General features: G+C 42.0%; 1 protein-coding gene across 6 annotated transcripts in view; it reads right to left on the bottom strand.

Annotated features, from left to right (window-relative positions):
- DHRS7C (dehydrogenase/reductase 7C) overlaps positions 1-17,137 on the bottom strand; it is a 17,639-nt gene extending 502 nt beyond the window's left edge. The window contains exons 1-11 of one of the 6 annotated variants that reach the window (XM_085522672.1): positions 17,000-17,137; positions 16,054-16,186; positions 15,833-15,960; positions 14,576-15,682; positions 14,130-14,299; positions 10,790-10,966; positions 6,807-6,962; positions 5,398-5,510; positions 2,808-3,018; positions 1,638-1,730; positions 287-442 (exon numbers count right to left, since the gene is read on the bottom strand). In XM_085522672.1, coding sequence (XP_085378798.1) covers positions 287-442; positions 1,638-1,730; positions 2,808-3,018; positions 5,398-5,510; positions 6,807-6,962; positions 10,790-10,931 — 871 coding nt within the window. In that variant the 5' untranslated portion in view covers positions 10,932-10,966; positions 14,130-14,299; positions 14,576-15,682; ... (1 more) ...; positions 16,054-16,186; positions 17,000-17,137. Of the gene's footprint in view, positions 1-286; positions 443-1,637; positions 1,731-2,807; positions 3,019-5,397; positions 5,511-5,693; positions 5,832-6,806; positions 6,963-7,431; positions 7,733-10,789; positions 10,967-12,544; positions 14,038-14,129; positions 14,300-14,575; positions 15,683-15,832; positions 15,961-16,053; positions 16,187-16,999 lie in introns of those variants that run through there. The other 5 variants (XM_015879501.3, XM_085522671.1, XM_015879505.3 and 2 more) reach the window with 5 other exon arrangements.

The raw sequence follows: 17,137 nt of genomic DNA, 5'->3' as shown, positions 1-17,137 counted from the left end.
TGAGCACAGCTGAAATCTCCCTTGTACCTTTCATTCTCTTCTCACCCTCCATTCTCCACACCTTGATGTATTTTTTTCTCATACTATATTGTACCTTTCTGTATGTCTCCTCTTTTTAACGTAATCATATGATCTCTCCAGTCTCTCTTTCCTTTTGTTCCCCTAACCTGTTTATTTCATTGTCATTTCCATTTTTTTCCCTGTGCTCTTTTCTTCTCCCTAGGAGAAGCTTCCATGCTGCTGTATGGAACTCATCCAATGTCTGTCTTGTTTCATCAAACCTTACATTTCCAAATTGATGCCTCCCAGTTGCCAGGTGCTGGCTGATGATGGTATGAACAGATGAAGGTTGGATTGACAGTGCTGACAGAAATATCAAATTCTTCCATTTCTGCTCTAAGACAATCAAAAAAACCTACAGCAGCATGTTTAGAAGCAGCATCTGAAAGAAAGAAAAATCATATGGAAGTTTGGATGTATGGTTTTATGTGTATGATGAAATTCTGTGGAACAAGAATGTCTAGAAAATTTATCAGGGAATAATTATCCAATAATTATCCAAAATAAGGCAAAAGAACTGTGAATAACTTCAGTCTGAAATTATCTTATGATGTATTTAAAACAAACAGGAAAAAATGAAATTTACAGGAAAGTTTTAAATAAGTTATATATTTGAACCTCCCTATGCATGTGAGAAGGCATGTCTGGATTTCTCAATCACAAACACTAAATCTTGGGTTAAGAGCAGCTTTGCTATTATTTCTACCGTTTGAAAATATCTTCAGAAGACACACAGTTGTCTCTGAGAGGAGCGTCCACCCCATCTGATGCTGTAGTTTGCGACACATTAGTAAAATGCAGTAAAATACATAGCTGTTTCTGGAAGACAAGTTGTGTGTTTTGCCAATGAATTTGGCCTTGGCCCTGCAGCAATAATTCTATAGGTTTTCAGTTACAGTTCTATATTTATAAACATATATATTTTTTAAAAAGTTTATATTTATAAACAGTATTTATAAAGTTAATATTTAAAAAAATTAATGTTTTCTTCTTTTGCTTCTGCATGGCCTTTTTTTTTTTTTCATTTTAATTATCCACTCCTTATCTATGAGCCACTTTTTACAGTACTTTTTTTCTCTGTTTATTTGAATCATAGAATCACAGAATTATCAAGGTTGGAAAAGACCTAGAAGATCATCTAGTCCAACCATTACCAATACTTCCCAGCTAAATCAGATTCATCAACACAACATCCAAATGTTTCTTTGAGGAGGGGAAGTGAGAGAAAGGTGTGGTGAAGCTTAGTTTTCTATCAGTGTGAAGCCACCACAAGATATTAGAACTACAAGCTCACTAATCTCTGAATCCCTCCCAAGAACTTTAAAAATTTGCTGCCACATTTGGTATCTACCTATTCTCAGGCACCACAGGCAGAAGTCATGTTTCACAATACTTTTTCTTGAGTTTGACTTTGAAAATGTTCCAGTCAGATATATTATTAATCATTTAATTACTAAGGCTGGAAATCACCACTTTTACTAACTAAATATTTTTACATTAGAATTGATATTGTGTGAACTTTTTTATTATTATTTATGAATTTAAAAAAATGTGTTATGAATAAATGTATAACTTACAAGCTGCACGAAATGGGACTCCTATTTTTCCTTGAATACTATTAATTAAAACTATTTGGCCAGTTCTTCTAGAAATCATATTGGGAAGAATGGCTGAAAAAAGAAATGGAAAGAAAAAGCTAAAAAAGTGAAAGAGCTTAATATCTTCAGAGTAAAGAAATAACAGTTAAATTATAGGTAGTAAAACTTTAATGAACACTAAGATCATAGAATGATGGAATATTCAAATCGGGAAGGGACCCATAGGGGTTATCAAGGCCAGCTCCTGACTCCACTCAGCACCACACAAACCCTGTGTCTGAGAGAGATGTCCAAACGCTTTGTGAATCCTGCAGCTTCGACCCATGCCCACTGCCCTGGGTAACTGTTCCATGCATACTACCCTCTGATGAAGAATACTTCCCTAACCTGCTCCTGATCCTTCCCTGATGCAACAAACCAAGGTACCTCAGCCGCTCCTCATATACTTTGACCTCCAGCACAAAGCAGTGTGATGATCCCTTTCCTTGCCCATGTAGCTATACTTTGCTTAATGCATTCTAGGATATGGTTGGCTCTTCTGATTGTCAGTGCACACTGTTGACTCATATTCAAGTTGCTGTCAATCATAACCCCTAGGTTACTTTCTGTGGTGCTATTCTACAATCAATCTACTGACCAATAGACTTCCAAAATGACACTTGCTTATTTTCTTGTACTTTAATCCTTATCCAAAGCTTTCAAATGTGTCACTGCCAATTGCAAGCTCTGTGCAGTACAGCCCCTCCATCACATACTACTCCCCACTTTGCCTGTCCTATCAGTCCCCTCTGAGGCGATCACAACCATCTGCTGCCAACACACCAGACTCAGGACTCTTCCCACTTGGTATAGCTTGTACTAACTGTATCATAAGTCTGAGATGGAGTCAACATTTTTATAGTAGTGTTTCTCTGTAACAAAGGCAGCAAGCACAGAAATTTTTTTTTTCAAATACATACTAATATATTTCGAAGCCTGATATATTTCCTGTCTGATTTTAATTAAATTCTCCTAAATCTTATGTTCAGAGACTTGATTCTGATTGTAGCGAAGAAGGCAAAATTAAATGCTAATGCATCAGAATAATGCCAGTGATTTGGATTTCAAGCTTTAAGTTGTGACAGGAAAAAGTGAAAAAATTGAAAATACCTTTGGTTAATGTTATAGGTCCAAAATAGTTGGCATCCATTATCTTTTTATCAAGTTCCAATGAAATGCTCTGCACTGCTCCTTTTACTTTCATACTTGCATTGTTGATCAGTATATCCACACAACCATAGCAATTCAGGATTTCCTTTGCTACATCTTGAATATAGTCTATGTCTGAGATATCCAGAAGAATTAGCTTTGGTGTATATGTCTAATAAAGGAAAAAAATATTCAAGGATTTGAATCATGAGCACAGCTTTTCCATATTGTGAGAGAAGCCCTTTGTGTAACTCTAGTGGATAGAAGCTGAAGAACAGGAGGTCTGCATGAACATAAGCTCAAGAACAAAATACAGTGGACACTTAACTGTGAAAATCATTGTCAAGTGAAGATAAAAAAGCAGAATGGATGTCCTGTTGTTGAAGATAAGATGGCAAAACAGATGCCTCAGCTCAGTGTAACATCAGTGGGAACCGGTTTGGGCTACCCCACTTAAATGTTGGAAATTTACAGTGAGAATGATTACTGGCCTTCAACTCACAACCACTGGAGATGTTAATCATTTTTTGGAGTTGTTATGGTTTTGTAATTTGGTTGGTGTTGGTATTCCACATCAGAACACCATGCGGAATAATGGGAGTTAAGGGGACAAGTTTTTTCTGTGAACAGCCTTAAATGGGCATGTGGGGAACTGCACCAGAGGAGAAGTGAGGAAAGGGACAAGTTTTTTCTGGCCTGGCTCCCTGCGAGGAGACAGCGTGGTCGGAGCTTCCCGCCTTCCACAGCTCATCAGTGAGATTGGGGACTTGGTATTCTCTTTGTTGAAACTCTCTTGTTGTTGTTTAGAGTTATTGGATTATTAAACTGCCATTCGTTCTCATATCACTTTTTCCTCCTTCATTGTTTTTTAGACCCAATCGCAATCCCCCTTCCCTTCCCCTCTCCCGAAATGCACGTGGTCGGGTGCGCCGCACCATGCTGTGACACACCACGCTGTTAAGAGAAGGGAGGCACTTTTGTTCCTGCTCCCCTGGGTTTGTTCCCACTGTCCCGGAGTGAGCTCTAGAGGGAACTCCATGACTGGAGTTTCCACACATGTCCTTGGAATATAATGAATATACACTATGTCTTTAAATATGCAGTCTCTGCTTCTCTTCATGCACATATTGGCAGAGCGATCCTCATGGACCCAGTGCTGTAATAAGGAATACCTGCTTGATATAACCCATTGGTGTGTCAAAGTACTTTGTTGGTTTTCTTGACTTCAGACTCCTTATACATAAAAATTTATTTCTATTTGCTCTTCAAAAAAAAAATAATATATATATATATATATAAATAAAATAAAATTAAAAAATTTACCACTGTATCTGAAGAAAGTGCATTACCATTCTTACAAAAGTCCTGTTTTGTTCCTTCAACCTGCTCTGGAAAGAGGGTAACTCAGTAACAGGTATTCTTGTACTCTGAAATTTGGATACAGGTATATAAGGTAAAACACCTCAGGAAGAGTAAGCTGGAATAGCTGTATCCAATAAATACAGATAAATATACATACGGGAGGACTCCTATCATTTCTCTTTTCGTAAACAAAACTTTGCTGCCCACAGAACATGGTGCTTTAAGAGATGATTTACATATATAAGGAGGAACTGAATTTACATGGAAAATTGGAAGTTGGAATGACTTATTTAACTATAGGTAATCCAAACCACACGTCTTATTTCTTTCGAAGATATAGATTTTATTAGCTACAGGATAGAGGAATGAACTCTGAAGATTTTCACTTATTATTATACTGAAGAAATGCGGGTCCCTTAGTTATACTTAATCATTTTTCCTAGTTGATCGCACAAATTAGCACAAACACATTATTTCTTTATACAGATGAATGAAGCTCAATGTGGAAAAAGGGTGACATACAAATACTGTTGACCTGGTGACAAATGGCTACGTAATTTGTTTAAGGACTACTTATGCTCCAAAACAAGTCTTATCAGAGAAGGAAAGATTTTCCATGAGCACCAAAGAAACACCTCCCAAAGAACCACCTCTGACAACATGGGAAGCCTTTGCAGGTCTTGTATGTCTATTCGCATGCTTACTCAGTGGCAATGAGGGAAGGGGACTTGTGCTCCCATTGACTGCAATCTGGGAACTCTCCCAAATTAGCAGAAATATTTAAGATTATTTAAATCCTTGGAACCATCTCCCACTTCCTGAACACTCTAGTTATGCAAAAACAATGACAGTTCACACAGTTGAATGGAGAACTACATCTGAATTAACATGTAAATCAATCTACCTAGCATTTCTAGTTGTCTAGCTTTGGGCAGGGATTAGTTCAAAATGCAGGTCCACTCAGGAGCATTTGATTTATTTTTGACACCATGCTCTTCTAAACTATTCCTTTCTTTCTCTCTCTGAACTGTGCTGGGTGTATTTTGTGGATGACCAAAATCACTATTGGCATGTGAATCATGCTCCATGTCTACCTCATTTTAGTGGATTTAAAAGCACTTTTTGTACCTGAACAAGGTTTTTACCTTTTTACTTGTCAGTTTCCAGAGCAGTGTGAAAAAACACTTACCGTACTGGGGTCTGCCACACTAATTAAAGCATCATACAAGGCTTCCAACTTCTCCCATGTTCTGCCACACAACACAAGTCTTGCCCCTCCTGAATGAAACACTCGAGAACATTCTAAGAAAGAAGTTCAAAAGAAATAAGAACAATAATAGCAGTTTGATTATATTCATTTTAGTTGAACTGGGAGGATGTTTTTGCTAATGATGTTGAATCATTCATTTAAAATTCATTAATTTTGAAAGGTTCAAAATATATAAAAAAAAGAAATTTACAAATGTCAACAATATAATTACTCACAATTACTCTTGCTTTTCCCATCTCTTTAATTTGTTTTGCTTCCTAGGACCCTTCTTGAATAGGCATCATTTTCCGCTCTTCAAAAATATTTTTTTCTTCATATTTCAGTCCCCTCAGGAAAATTCAGATATTCTTATATGTCTACCTTGGATTCTTTCAATTTCAATTTTAGAATCTTAATATCTGTATGGAAGTATTGTATAAGACTTTTAAACATTTCCAGTGAAAACTTCTATTTATGTAACTTTTATCTTTCACAACTGTTTTTTTTTAAGAATTTCTTTTATTTCTTTTTAGAATAGAATAGAATTGAAAAATTTTGTGACTTAAAAAGATTATTTACTTTTACTATGATAGATAGCTACACCAATATTATTCTTATAAACTTAACAGGGCAGATCTAATAACAAAATTGATGAATAAGAGTATTTTGTGAACAACAGGAAAAGGGAAACCAGTGGTGTATTCGTCTGGACTCTTTTGTGCTACAGCATTTTAAAAAGTCCATGAATCAAGCTTAATTAGCTGTTATAAACTACTGAAAACATCAATTTTGTTGTTACTTTTTAAACTTTGATAAATGTGTCCATTTGTCCAGAAATTCTAGTATGTTGGGAAAGGAATTTTCCTGTGGCCTGAGATAAATAAAGTAACTACCACACATCCTTTCCTTTCTTTTACTGAACACATAATCATACATGGTCAGGCATCACTTTTGGAGGTTCTGGAGGATACCAAGGGAAGAGTAATGTAGGTGACAGAGGGGCAGCAATTTGCAGGGAGAGAAGGGTCAACACAGTTACAGGGAACTGAAAAAGTGGAAGCCTTTAGAGGCTTAAAACGTACATGTAGCAGAGAAAAGTAACACCAGTTAATGCTGATTTGCTGCTACTCAAAAGTGACAACTTGTGATATTAGATTTCATAGTAGCAAAGTGCTAAAAATAGCACTTGACATGCTTACAAAACCTCCTACTTTGTTCAGTTAAGTAAACTCAAAGCTCTGCAGCTCCTAAAAGTTCATCAGTGGTTCCTGTATCTGAGATTTTAAAAGTACACTTAAGAATCATAGACGTAGTGTTCTCTGACTCTGGGAAGTAAAGAGACAACTCACCCTTGCCTAGTCCAGAGATGGCATCTGTGATCACCACCACCTTGTTTTGCACTGCTGATTTGGACACTAGCCATATGACTGTCTGATAAATATAAATGATTCCACTGATCCCTAGAAGAAGCAGTGGTAGGGCAAATACAGCAAGAATACCCATATCTGTGGAAAACAAGATTCCATATTAAAGTATTAGTAATAATATGAACTCATAATTTTCAGGTTTTTCTTATCTACAAAAGCAATGTTTCCATGAATAAAAAGTCAGTAATCCAAGCATAACAAACACACGAAGCTGTGGGAATCTTGTATTCCAGTCAGCCATTTCATATTAACATATGTTAACAAGACCTTTTGCTTGTTTGTCCATTTTCCTCGTTATTGCACATTATAATGAAATCTGGATTTCTAGATCAAAAATGACTCTGTGTTGACAAAACAGAATAAAATTTTAGTTCAAATATTGCGTTTTAGAAAAGCACAGGATAAAATATAAGATTAAACTTCTAATTACATGGCTACCATGGGAATACAGATATAAAGCTTTTTATACTAATTTCAAGTAAAGCATATAATAGAAATTGTTTTTGTTCTGAAAGATATAGGAAAAAAGAAAAACCAAAACACTTACTATGACTATGTAGAATCCTGGTATGGATAAATACTCTTTTCAACAAATTTTTGTATTATGAGTTTAATTAAAGTCCTTCAAGATATTCATTGAAGATTGCATTTGCTGAGGCTGCTTGCCCTGTGTGAGAATGGCTATGTATAGCCTGCAGCTGTGGCAGAGGGACTTCAGAAGTAAATATAGCACCTACAGCGTGATTCACATGCTTGACTGTTTAGTTCAGCAGGCTGGACAGTCTTGTAAAGGCTCTAAGTACAGTATCAGCTCCACTGTACAATGAAGCATTTGCCCTTTTGCCTTCTCTTTGGTTGCAGTTGTTCATAGGACTATCTCAGTTTCCCATCTCATGTGTTAAATAACTACGTACAAAAATTTAAAAAAAATAAAATAATAATAATAATAAATAATAATAATAATAATAATAAAAACACACAGCCCAAACCTTCTGTATGAAAAGCATGATGATTATATGTTTAAACAAACAAACAAATAAACAAATACAAAATGAACTTTCAGTTTGAAATAGTCACTGGTCTACAATATAAGTAACGCACATGTGCTGGAAAAAGGTCTCCAAGAAAGCTGGCTTTGGGAGCTAATGTTTCAAAGATCTGCAGCTGGGCAGCAGTGTGCTGGAAGTACTGCGCTTCTAGGAGGCACATGCTGCTTTCCAGTCTTAGAATTTGTAAGGTAGATGTATATCTTTTCCAGTAATTTCAGGATCTTATCAATTCTATCTTATCACCTCCTGCATTTCCTTCAAAGTTGCAACCTGACTGACTCAGTTATGGGATTCCAATTGGGACTGCAGAGGAATGTACCACAAATCATCCAAAATCTTTTATCACAATCATATGAATGTAACTGTTAACAACCAGATTCAGTACTCCTGTTTGTGTTGTGTAATTGGTCATCTAAATTCTACAGTGTAATTCTCAACTCCATGAGAGAATGACAAGACTAGAAACAGTACTGAGTCATTAATATTGGGATGTTGTTACAAGGAGCAAAGATATTGTAATTGTCTGCAGGCATGCAAAAGTATTAGAAAGTTATTCAAGAGGCCATAGTCAGCTGTCTGACTTACAGACAGCTCAAACTAGCTCTAGAAGATCACAACATTGGGAATCAAGGTGCATATTCCTTTCTGTGACAATTGGATCTGCCTGAGAAGGAATGCATGATTTAAGATTACTGACATGGTCTCACATGATAGCCTTCTCTCTAAATTGGAGAGATATGAAGCGTGAACTGTTAGATGGACCTGGACATGAACTTAGTGAGCTTCAGAAAAGTCAAGTATGAGGTGTTACACCTGGGCTGGGGTAATTCCAGATATATATACAGACTGATAAAAGAACTAACTGAGAGTAGCACTGCAGAGAACTACTTCAGGAGTTCTGGTGGTTGAAAAGTTGGACATGAGCAAGCAGAGTGTCCTTGCAGCCCAGAAGGCCAACTGCACCCAGCAACAGAAGGGTGGTAACAGGGCAGGGAAGGGATTGTCTCCTTCTATGCTGGAGAGTAGCCATATGAGATATTGTGTCCAGGTCCATCAGCACGAGAAAGATGTAGAATAGCTGGAGCAGGTCCAGAGGAGGGCCATGAAGATGCTTAGAGGGCTGGAGCCCTCTTCTGTGAAGAAGAGTTGAGGGAGTTGGGCTTCTTCTGGGAGTTGGACTCTGGAGGACAGAAGGCTCTGGGGACACCTCATTGCAATCTTTCAGTACATAAAAGGAGATTATAAACAAAATGAAGACTGTTTTTTTTACAGATTTACAGAATATCCTTAGTTATAAAGAACTCATAAAGGATCACTTATGGCTCCACACAGGATCACACAAAAATCAGACTGTATGTCTGAGTGAGTTGTCCAGACACTTAACTCTGACAGGTCAGTGCCATGACCACTTCCCTTGGGAGCCTGTTCCAGTGCCCAACCACTCTTTGATGAAGAACCTTTTCCTAATATCTAACCTCTCCATGTACAAGACTATATTCTTGCTCTAGTTAAATCCCATCAGGTTCCTCCCTGACTAACTCTCCAGTCTGTCCGGTGCCAGTCTGAATGGCAGCACAGCTTTCTGGCATGCTAGCCACACCTTCCAGCTTTGTATCATCAGCAAACATTCTGTGGGTGGACTCCATCCCTTCACCTAGGTTGTTAGTAAAGATGCTGAACAAAACTGTACCCAGCACTGACCCTTGGCGAACACTGTTAGATCCTCCAACTAGACCCTTTGCCACTGATAACAGCCCTCTGAGCTCTGACAGTCAGCCAAATCTCGAATTGAATATGAAGCCCATCTTCAAAAAAGGTCGGAAAGATGATCCTGACAGCTACAGGCCCATCAGTCTCACCTCGGTGCCCGGGAAGGTTATGGAAAGGATAATCTTGGGTATCATCATGGATCAACTAAAGGTCAGCCAGGGGATCAGGCCTAGTCAGCATGGGTTTATGAATGGCAGATCCTGCCTAACCTGATTTCATTCTATGACAAGGTGACCCACTTGGTAGATGAAGGTAAGGCTGTCCATGTGGTCTACCTGGACTTTGGTAAGGCCTTTGACACTGTCCCCCATAACATTCTGATGGAGAAGCTGGCTGCCCGCTGTTTGGATGGGCGCACGCTCTGCTGGGTGAAGCACTGGCTGGATGGCCGAGCCCAGAGAGTTGTGGTCAGTGGAGTGGAATCCAGTTGGCAGCCGGTCATGAGTGGTGTCCCCCAGGGCTCGGTGCTTGGGCTGCTTCTGTTTAACATCTTCATTGATGATCTGGATGAGAGGATTGAGTGCACCCTCAGTAAGTTCGCAGACAACACTAAGTTGGGAAGGAGTGTTGATCTGCCTGAGGGGGAGAAGGGCACTACAGAGGAACCTGGATAGACTTGATTGATGGGCCAAGGTTAATGGCATGAGTTTCAATAGGGCCAAGTGTTGGGTCCTGCATTTTGGTCACAACAACCCCAGGCAAATCTACAGATTCACAATTAGAAATACACTTTGTGACTCCAGTGAATGTGCATGACACAAATGAATGCTAGTGACAGATTAGAGTATTTATAGAGAAGAATCACGCTGCTTTGTACTTGGCACTTCTGTTTCACAGTATCACAGTCTTGTGCGGGTTGGAAGGGACCTTAGAGATCAACGAGTCCAAACCCCGGGATTCGAGCCTCATGTGTAGCAGAGCGGCACTTCTACCACTTGTGCCACAGGGGGGATTCAAACCCAGGGCCTCCAGTGTTGCAAAGTGGCATCCTTAACCACTGTGCCACTGGAGGCACACAAGTTTACCTCACTTGTTTTCATCAAAACTTTCAATCCTTATTTAAAATAAAAATATATACTAATTTACCAGATTCCGTGGTCATCTGATGTAATCCATCAAGAACACCGGAAAGCTGATCATTATTGCATGTATTTAAGTGACATAACAAGATGGGCACACATTGGTATCTCAAAAGGAAGGTCTTTCTTTCGCCAGTCCTCAGGTCCATGGAAAGGGAATGAAATGCCTGCTCCTGGTAATCCACTGAAAGAGTAGAAAACAAGAAATACGGTTTCTACAGTCACAGTTCTGTTAAGCAATATGTGAATATTTACCCTCAGGATTACTTAAACAAATACAAACTACTAAAAAATGTCAAATGGCTGAAATTATGATTAATGTTCCTAACATTAAAGACATCCTCTACCTAATTTTCCTCCTTAAAAAATGGTTGGGAGCGGACAAGAAGACCAGCTATAACTTATACACCAAAGAAAACATAAAACCTTTCCAATATCTTCCTTAAGAAAGAATAGAAGTCGGAAACTGGATTGTTTCAGGCTACATAGGGTTCAACATCTGGGAAGCCACTACTAAAGGAGTAAAGGGCTATTGATTTTCTCGACAGCCACTACTCCCATTCATTTCCATCCAAAGCTTTAACTTTCACTGCATCTATTTCATGCAGCCATCTATTAGTTCTGCAGTGCACTAAATGATGCAAAGAATTTAGATCAAGTGCACCAATCGAATCTTCTTTATTTCCTGATGTGAAATCTTTCTCAGTATCTTCGAAACATGGAGCTCGGAAAATGAAAGTACAAAGGAAAACAATGTCTCCAGCACAAGATTAATTATAGTGCCATCTGCTGGAGACAGACATCTGGAGGGAAGCAGATATATGTTGAAGTCTGTGAAGAGGAAAGAGTTCTGGGGGTGCTGGTTGATGCTTGGCTGAACTCAGCCAGCAGTGTGCCCAGGTGGACAAGAAAGCCAACAGCATCCAGGCCTGTATAAGAAATAGTGTGGCCAGCAGGAGCAGAGAGGTGATCATCCCTCTGTACTGAGCTCTGGTGAGGCCACATCTTGAGTACTGTGTTCAGTTTTGGGCCCCTCACTACAAGAAAGACATCGAGGCCCTGCAATGTGTCCAGAGTAGGGCAACAAAACTTGTGAGGGGTCTGGAGCACAAGTCTTATGAGGAACAGCTCAGGGAGCTGGGATTGTTTAGCGTGGAGGAGACTCAGGGGAAACCTCATTGCACTCTACAACTTCCTGAGGGGAGGTTGTGATGAGGAGGGGCTTGGCCTCTTCACCCAGGCAACAAACAGGACAAGAGGAAATGGCCACAAGTTGTATCAGATGAGGTTTAGACTGGACATAAGACAGAACTTTTTCCTCTCAGAGAGTGGTCAGGCACTGGAATGGCCTGCCTAGGGAGGTGCTGGAGTTGCCATCCTGGCAGTATTCAAGAGGCGTCTGGATGGGGAGCTAGGAGATATGGTTTAGTGGCTTTTCTGTTGGTATGGTAAAGGGAGGATGGTTGGACGAGATGATCTTGTAGGTCTTTTCCAACCTTGTGATTCTATGATTCTATGAAACGCGTGAAACCACTGGTTTTCTCAGATGTACTCATTAGCACCATACATCTATATGATCTACCTGACCGTAGATCTACAAAGGCAGAATTAGAAAAAATGTGGTAACATGGAACCTCTGGACTTTGTCCAGGTACATGCCCAGAAAAAAAGTGAAGATGAAAGAAAAATAAAAGGAGAATGAAAAGATCAAAAATAAATCATAGAATCATAATAAAAAGATTCACTAAAACTCAGGACTTACCTCGTGTCTCTATTGTAAGTACCACCATAATGGACAGAAAGCTCATAGGCATGAAGGGACTCGTAAAGAAAAGCGCTGATTTTGATTCACTCTTTGCACAACGTCCAGAAGAACTGTGCATATCTTCCATAACTTGTGAAGGTATATAAGAGATATGAGAACTTGTAATAAATGATTTGGATTGTTCACATCTGAGTCTGTGCCTCAAGTGCTGCAGGGGATCACTGCTGGAGGCACCACTGAGTACAGAACTGCCACCATCAGGTCCACTGATGGGGAGGAAATAGAGGGGGGCTTCAGGTAGGCAAAAAAGTCAGTACTGAGAAACAAGGAGACCACAGCCAGGTGAGGGAGGCACGTGGAGAAGGCTTTGTACCGTCCCTGCTCAGAGGGCATCCTCAGCACAGCAAGGAAGATCTGCACATAGGACACAACTATGAAAACAAAGCACCCAAAGCCTAAACTGGCACCAATGAAGAAAAACACAACTTCCCTGAGGTAGGAGGCTGAGCAGGAGAGCTTGAGGATCTGGGGGACTTCACAGAAAAACTGGTTGACAACATTGCCTTGGCAAAGAGGCAGTGAAAATGTACTGGCAGTGTGCAGCAGGGAATGGAGAACCCCAGCACCCCAAGCAGCTGCTGCCATGGTGGCACAAGCTCTGCTGTCCATTAAGGTCCTGTAGTGCAGGGGCTTGCAGATGACAACGTAGTGGTCATAGGACATGATGGTGAGAAGGGAATACTCTGCTGAGATGAAGAAGAAAAAGGAGCTGTGCAGCACATCCTGTGTAGGAGATGGCCCTGGTGTCCCAGAGGGTGTTGGCCATGGCTTTGGGGAGAGTGGTGGAGATGCAGCTCAGGTCGAGGAGGGCCAGGTTGAGGAGGAAGAAGTACATGGGGGTGTGCAGGTTGTGGTCGCAGGCTACGGCTGTGATAATGAGGCTGATGCCCAGGAGGGCAGCCAGGTAGATGCCCAGGAAGAGCCAGAAGTGCAGGAGCTGCAGCTGCCATGTATCTGCCAATGGCAGCAGGAGGAACCATCTGATGGAGCTGCTGTTGGGCATCTGCTGTTCCTGGCCTTGGAGTCCTGGTCAGAGTACAGAAGATAATGACAAGTCCAGGCCACTCTCAGAGACACTCCTCCTGCTATACAATAAATATTGGAATTTCCCCTTGGAAAATGTTCATTTAACTCCAGATCTTGAATTTATTTTCATGAGCTTCACCATCCCTTAAGGAGTAGAAGATTAAGGAGCTCTTACTTCCTTCTCATTTCCTAATCATATCCCAGCCTCCTGGATACTTTCCTCTTTACTCCAGCTGCTCTACAAGACCCCAGCCCCAGCCTCTGTGCACTTCAATTTGCCTTAGAGAAATCAGCCTATTTGCAGGATAAGTGAACTATTAATGTCTGCAGAAAACGAGAACTGAAACTGTTTGTATCCATTTTCAAATGGCACTATGAGTGTGTGGCACCCCAAATACATAATTAGCATCTGTTCATATATTTAAGACTCTTGTCAAGGCAGTTATTTCAGCCTTCTGAGGGGAAGTCCCCACATGTAATGCTGTGCTTCCATTACCTCCTCAGTAGAAATTGCTGTGTATCCTGCCTTTCAGCCTCCTTGTCTCGCAAAACCATTAACTTCTGTATCTTCTAAGGGTTTGTCCTTCAGGTCCGACTGACTGGCTGCAGTGTGCAGCTTCAGATGCTTCAAAGCAGTCATGAAGTACTGGTTCTCCAGGAGGTCTGCTAAGGAATGATAATGGGTTGACAATATTCGTTACAATTATTTCTACATCATCCTGCTCTACCAGGATGGCCTGATATTTCAGGAATCTTTGGGGTGAGAGCCAATGTCCTCCTTTTTGTCACCAATACAGTAAAAATGTATGAGATATTGAAACTGGTATCCTTTGGCCCAGTGTAGATTTATGGGCTATTTGAATACTGAGCACCAGTGCAGCCACCGCCCTCAGGCACCATGGCCATCCCTTACTCATTTCATCAGGCTGTTTGGAGCTTTACCATCAGTTCGTAGCTGTGTATGCACAGTTGGCACCCTCCTGTCATTCCTGGGAACGGATGGAGTTCCTTGGCAGTTTGCGGCACGGGGAGATTGGCAGGTGGCTTCTTTCCTGGCAGTCCTTAATGTGGGAATACAGGAAGGACTGCACGGAGCAGCAGCTGTGGAGCAAGATAAACAGCATGAGAACCAAAGACACCTCGAGAAGAAGAAAGAATGGCTTGCGGCTCAGGTTGAATGAGTGCCCACATGAATGGTTGAAGAAGCATTTGTGGACTGTTCTGTTGAAGTGTAGGGGTGAATGGGAAAGCCAGGAAAAGAAACCTTGTGAAGATATAGAAGTGATGTGAGAACTTGTAATAAATGATTTGGATTGTTTACATCTGAATCCGTGCTTCAGATGCAGCATACCTATGCACCTTTTTCCACAGTGCCCCCCACAGCACTTTCCCCCACATCTGTGCCCTACACCTTTTCCAGCAATGGGGGTCCGGGTTCGGTGATGGGGGTTCTGACAGGGACTCTGGGGGTCTGTGAGACTACTGGGGGGCCTGGAATGGGTAAGGGAGGTCCAAGGGAGGAAATAGGGGGGTTCAGTGGGAGTCCAGTGGGGGACATGGGGTGCTGTTTGGGACAACGTAGTTCTCTGAAGTTTTGGGCCAGCTCTGGGGAAGGTGTACTGGGTCTGAGGAAGTCCTGGAAGGGTTCTGGGGCTCTGTGGGGGCTGTGGGGTGGCTACAGGTTCTTGGATGGGAAATATTGAGGGGTATTGGGGCATTCAGGGAATTATGGGTGGGCTGTCATGGGAAAGAAAGGGCAACCTTCTGGAAAGCAAGGGGCAGCCATGGGGACGGAAGGGACACCTACTGGAATGCAAGGGGAATCTGGGCTGAGGCAAGGGGATAGCCAGGGGAAGGATAGGAAACGTAGCTGAGTTCTTTCAAATCCATATGGTCTACTTCCCAGCTTTGCTGCAAAACTGCCAGAGGAGCTGCATTCCTGCCGCCCGTCTCCTGCCTGTGTCAGAAAGAGCTGCACATCAGCGGGGTGCAATTACCATTCAAAAGCCAGCTCCATCATTGCACTCACATAACCATCCCCTTCAGCATCTGGAACAGACAAAGACAGCCATGCCCTTGCACAAGAACCATTCCAGCAGAGACAGGGAAGTCCTTCACTTAGGATGCAAGCATCAGAGGAAGAGCTTAAAGAACTTCAAAACAGGCTACGAAGGCACCAACTGTGGAAGCTCAACGTACCTTCTATGTTAAGAAGCAGCAAGAGGACTAAATGCATCTCACTGCTGGAAAGGGCTGCACTGCATCTCTTGCTGCCACTCTTGGGTTGTCATCATACTGCTCAATGCTGCTCATTGAAGGGCCGCAGCCTTGCAGGAAAGAACAGAGAAAAAGAGCTCTGCCTGCATTCCCTGTCAGCACACAGAGATGAGCCGTACAGCCCTTGCTCTCAGCACACACACCTCTTATCAGCTGCTTGCATTCCTGCACAACGCTGCTCAAAGCCCTCCTCCAGCTCTCCCTTCACAACACAATCTACAGCCTCTCCCCAACAATGAGCTCTGGGCTGTTTGATGCCTGTGCCATCAGCGGGACCTGCAAAACAAACCTTGGGCTTCAGAGCTTTCAGAAGACAACTGCTGTGTCTAGGAACATTCACCATCTGAAGCACTTCAATAAGCGATCTCTTGAAAGCCCTGGACCTGTGTGGTACATCAGGAGATGCTGAACTCAACCCCCAGCCCTCTCTGCAATGGAAAGGCTCTTCCCAACTGGCTGGAGGGGGAGCAAAGACCAACTCAAATCCTCCAGTCCAGCTTCAGGCCTCTTGGGCTGTAGCTGTCCAGACCTTGAGGTTCAAGTATGACCCCCAGCTACTCCCAGCCTCTGCTCTTCTAGGCTCCCTCTTTCTTGGCCTCCATGCCTCAATTTCGCCTCAGGACTACTAAGCTGCAAGGCCTCTTGGCCAGGCTCTTGGCCTTCCTCTTGGCTGTTTTACCTTAAGGCCTCTAAACCTCCTGAGCAACCTCTAGGCTTTTAGGCCTCCCTCTATGACTCTAGGGCAGCTTGCAGGCATCTGTGCCTCCAGGCATGCTCTTCATTACAGCTTTAAGCCTTCCTTTGTGCCTTAAATACTCACGGATTCATGGTCTCTTTTTTGGCCTACCTCTGTGCATCAGGCCCTCAAAACCTCAGTGCTTCCAGTACAGCCCATTGGTACCTCGGCTCAGCTGGTGCTGCTGCAGGCAGTGCTCCCCATGCCTGCCCAGCCTAAATCCAGCAGACAATGTTAGCAGCCGCCTGCTGCTCAGATACAAGCACAAGTGCTGGTGGAGAATCAGTGCAAAGCACATCCTGAATCGCTGCTACCTTGCACTGAGGAAAGGCTGAGATGCACCATGGCCTCACCTGCTGCCTTCTTGGAAGGGGAGGCTCAGCAGCAGCTCCACTCGACAGGAAGTCCTCCAGAAACCTCCTTCTTTCTTCCTGAGCAGGAGATTGGATGCTGAAACCTTCTCCAAAGTCATTATTAAACAGTACCTGGAC

The sequence above is a fragment of the Coturnix japonica genome, chromosome 23, assembly GCF_054131305.1.
Source record: "Coturnix japonica strain WE chromosome 23, WE-NBRP24, whole genome shotgun sequence".
Taxonomy (NCBI): domain Eukaryota; kingdom Metazoa; phylum Chordata; class Aves; order Galliformes; family Phasianidae; genus Coturnix; species Coturnix japonica.
This window is presented reverse-complemented; position numbering and strand designations above follow the sequence as displayed.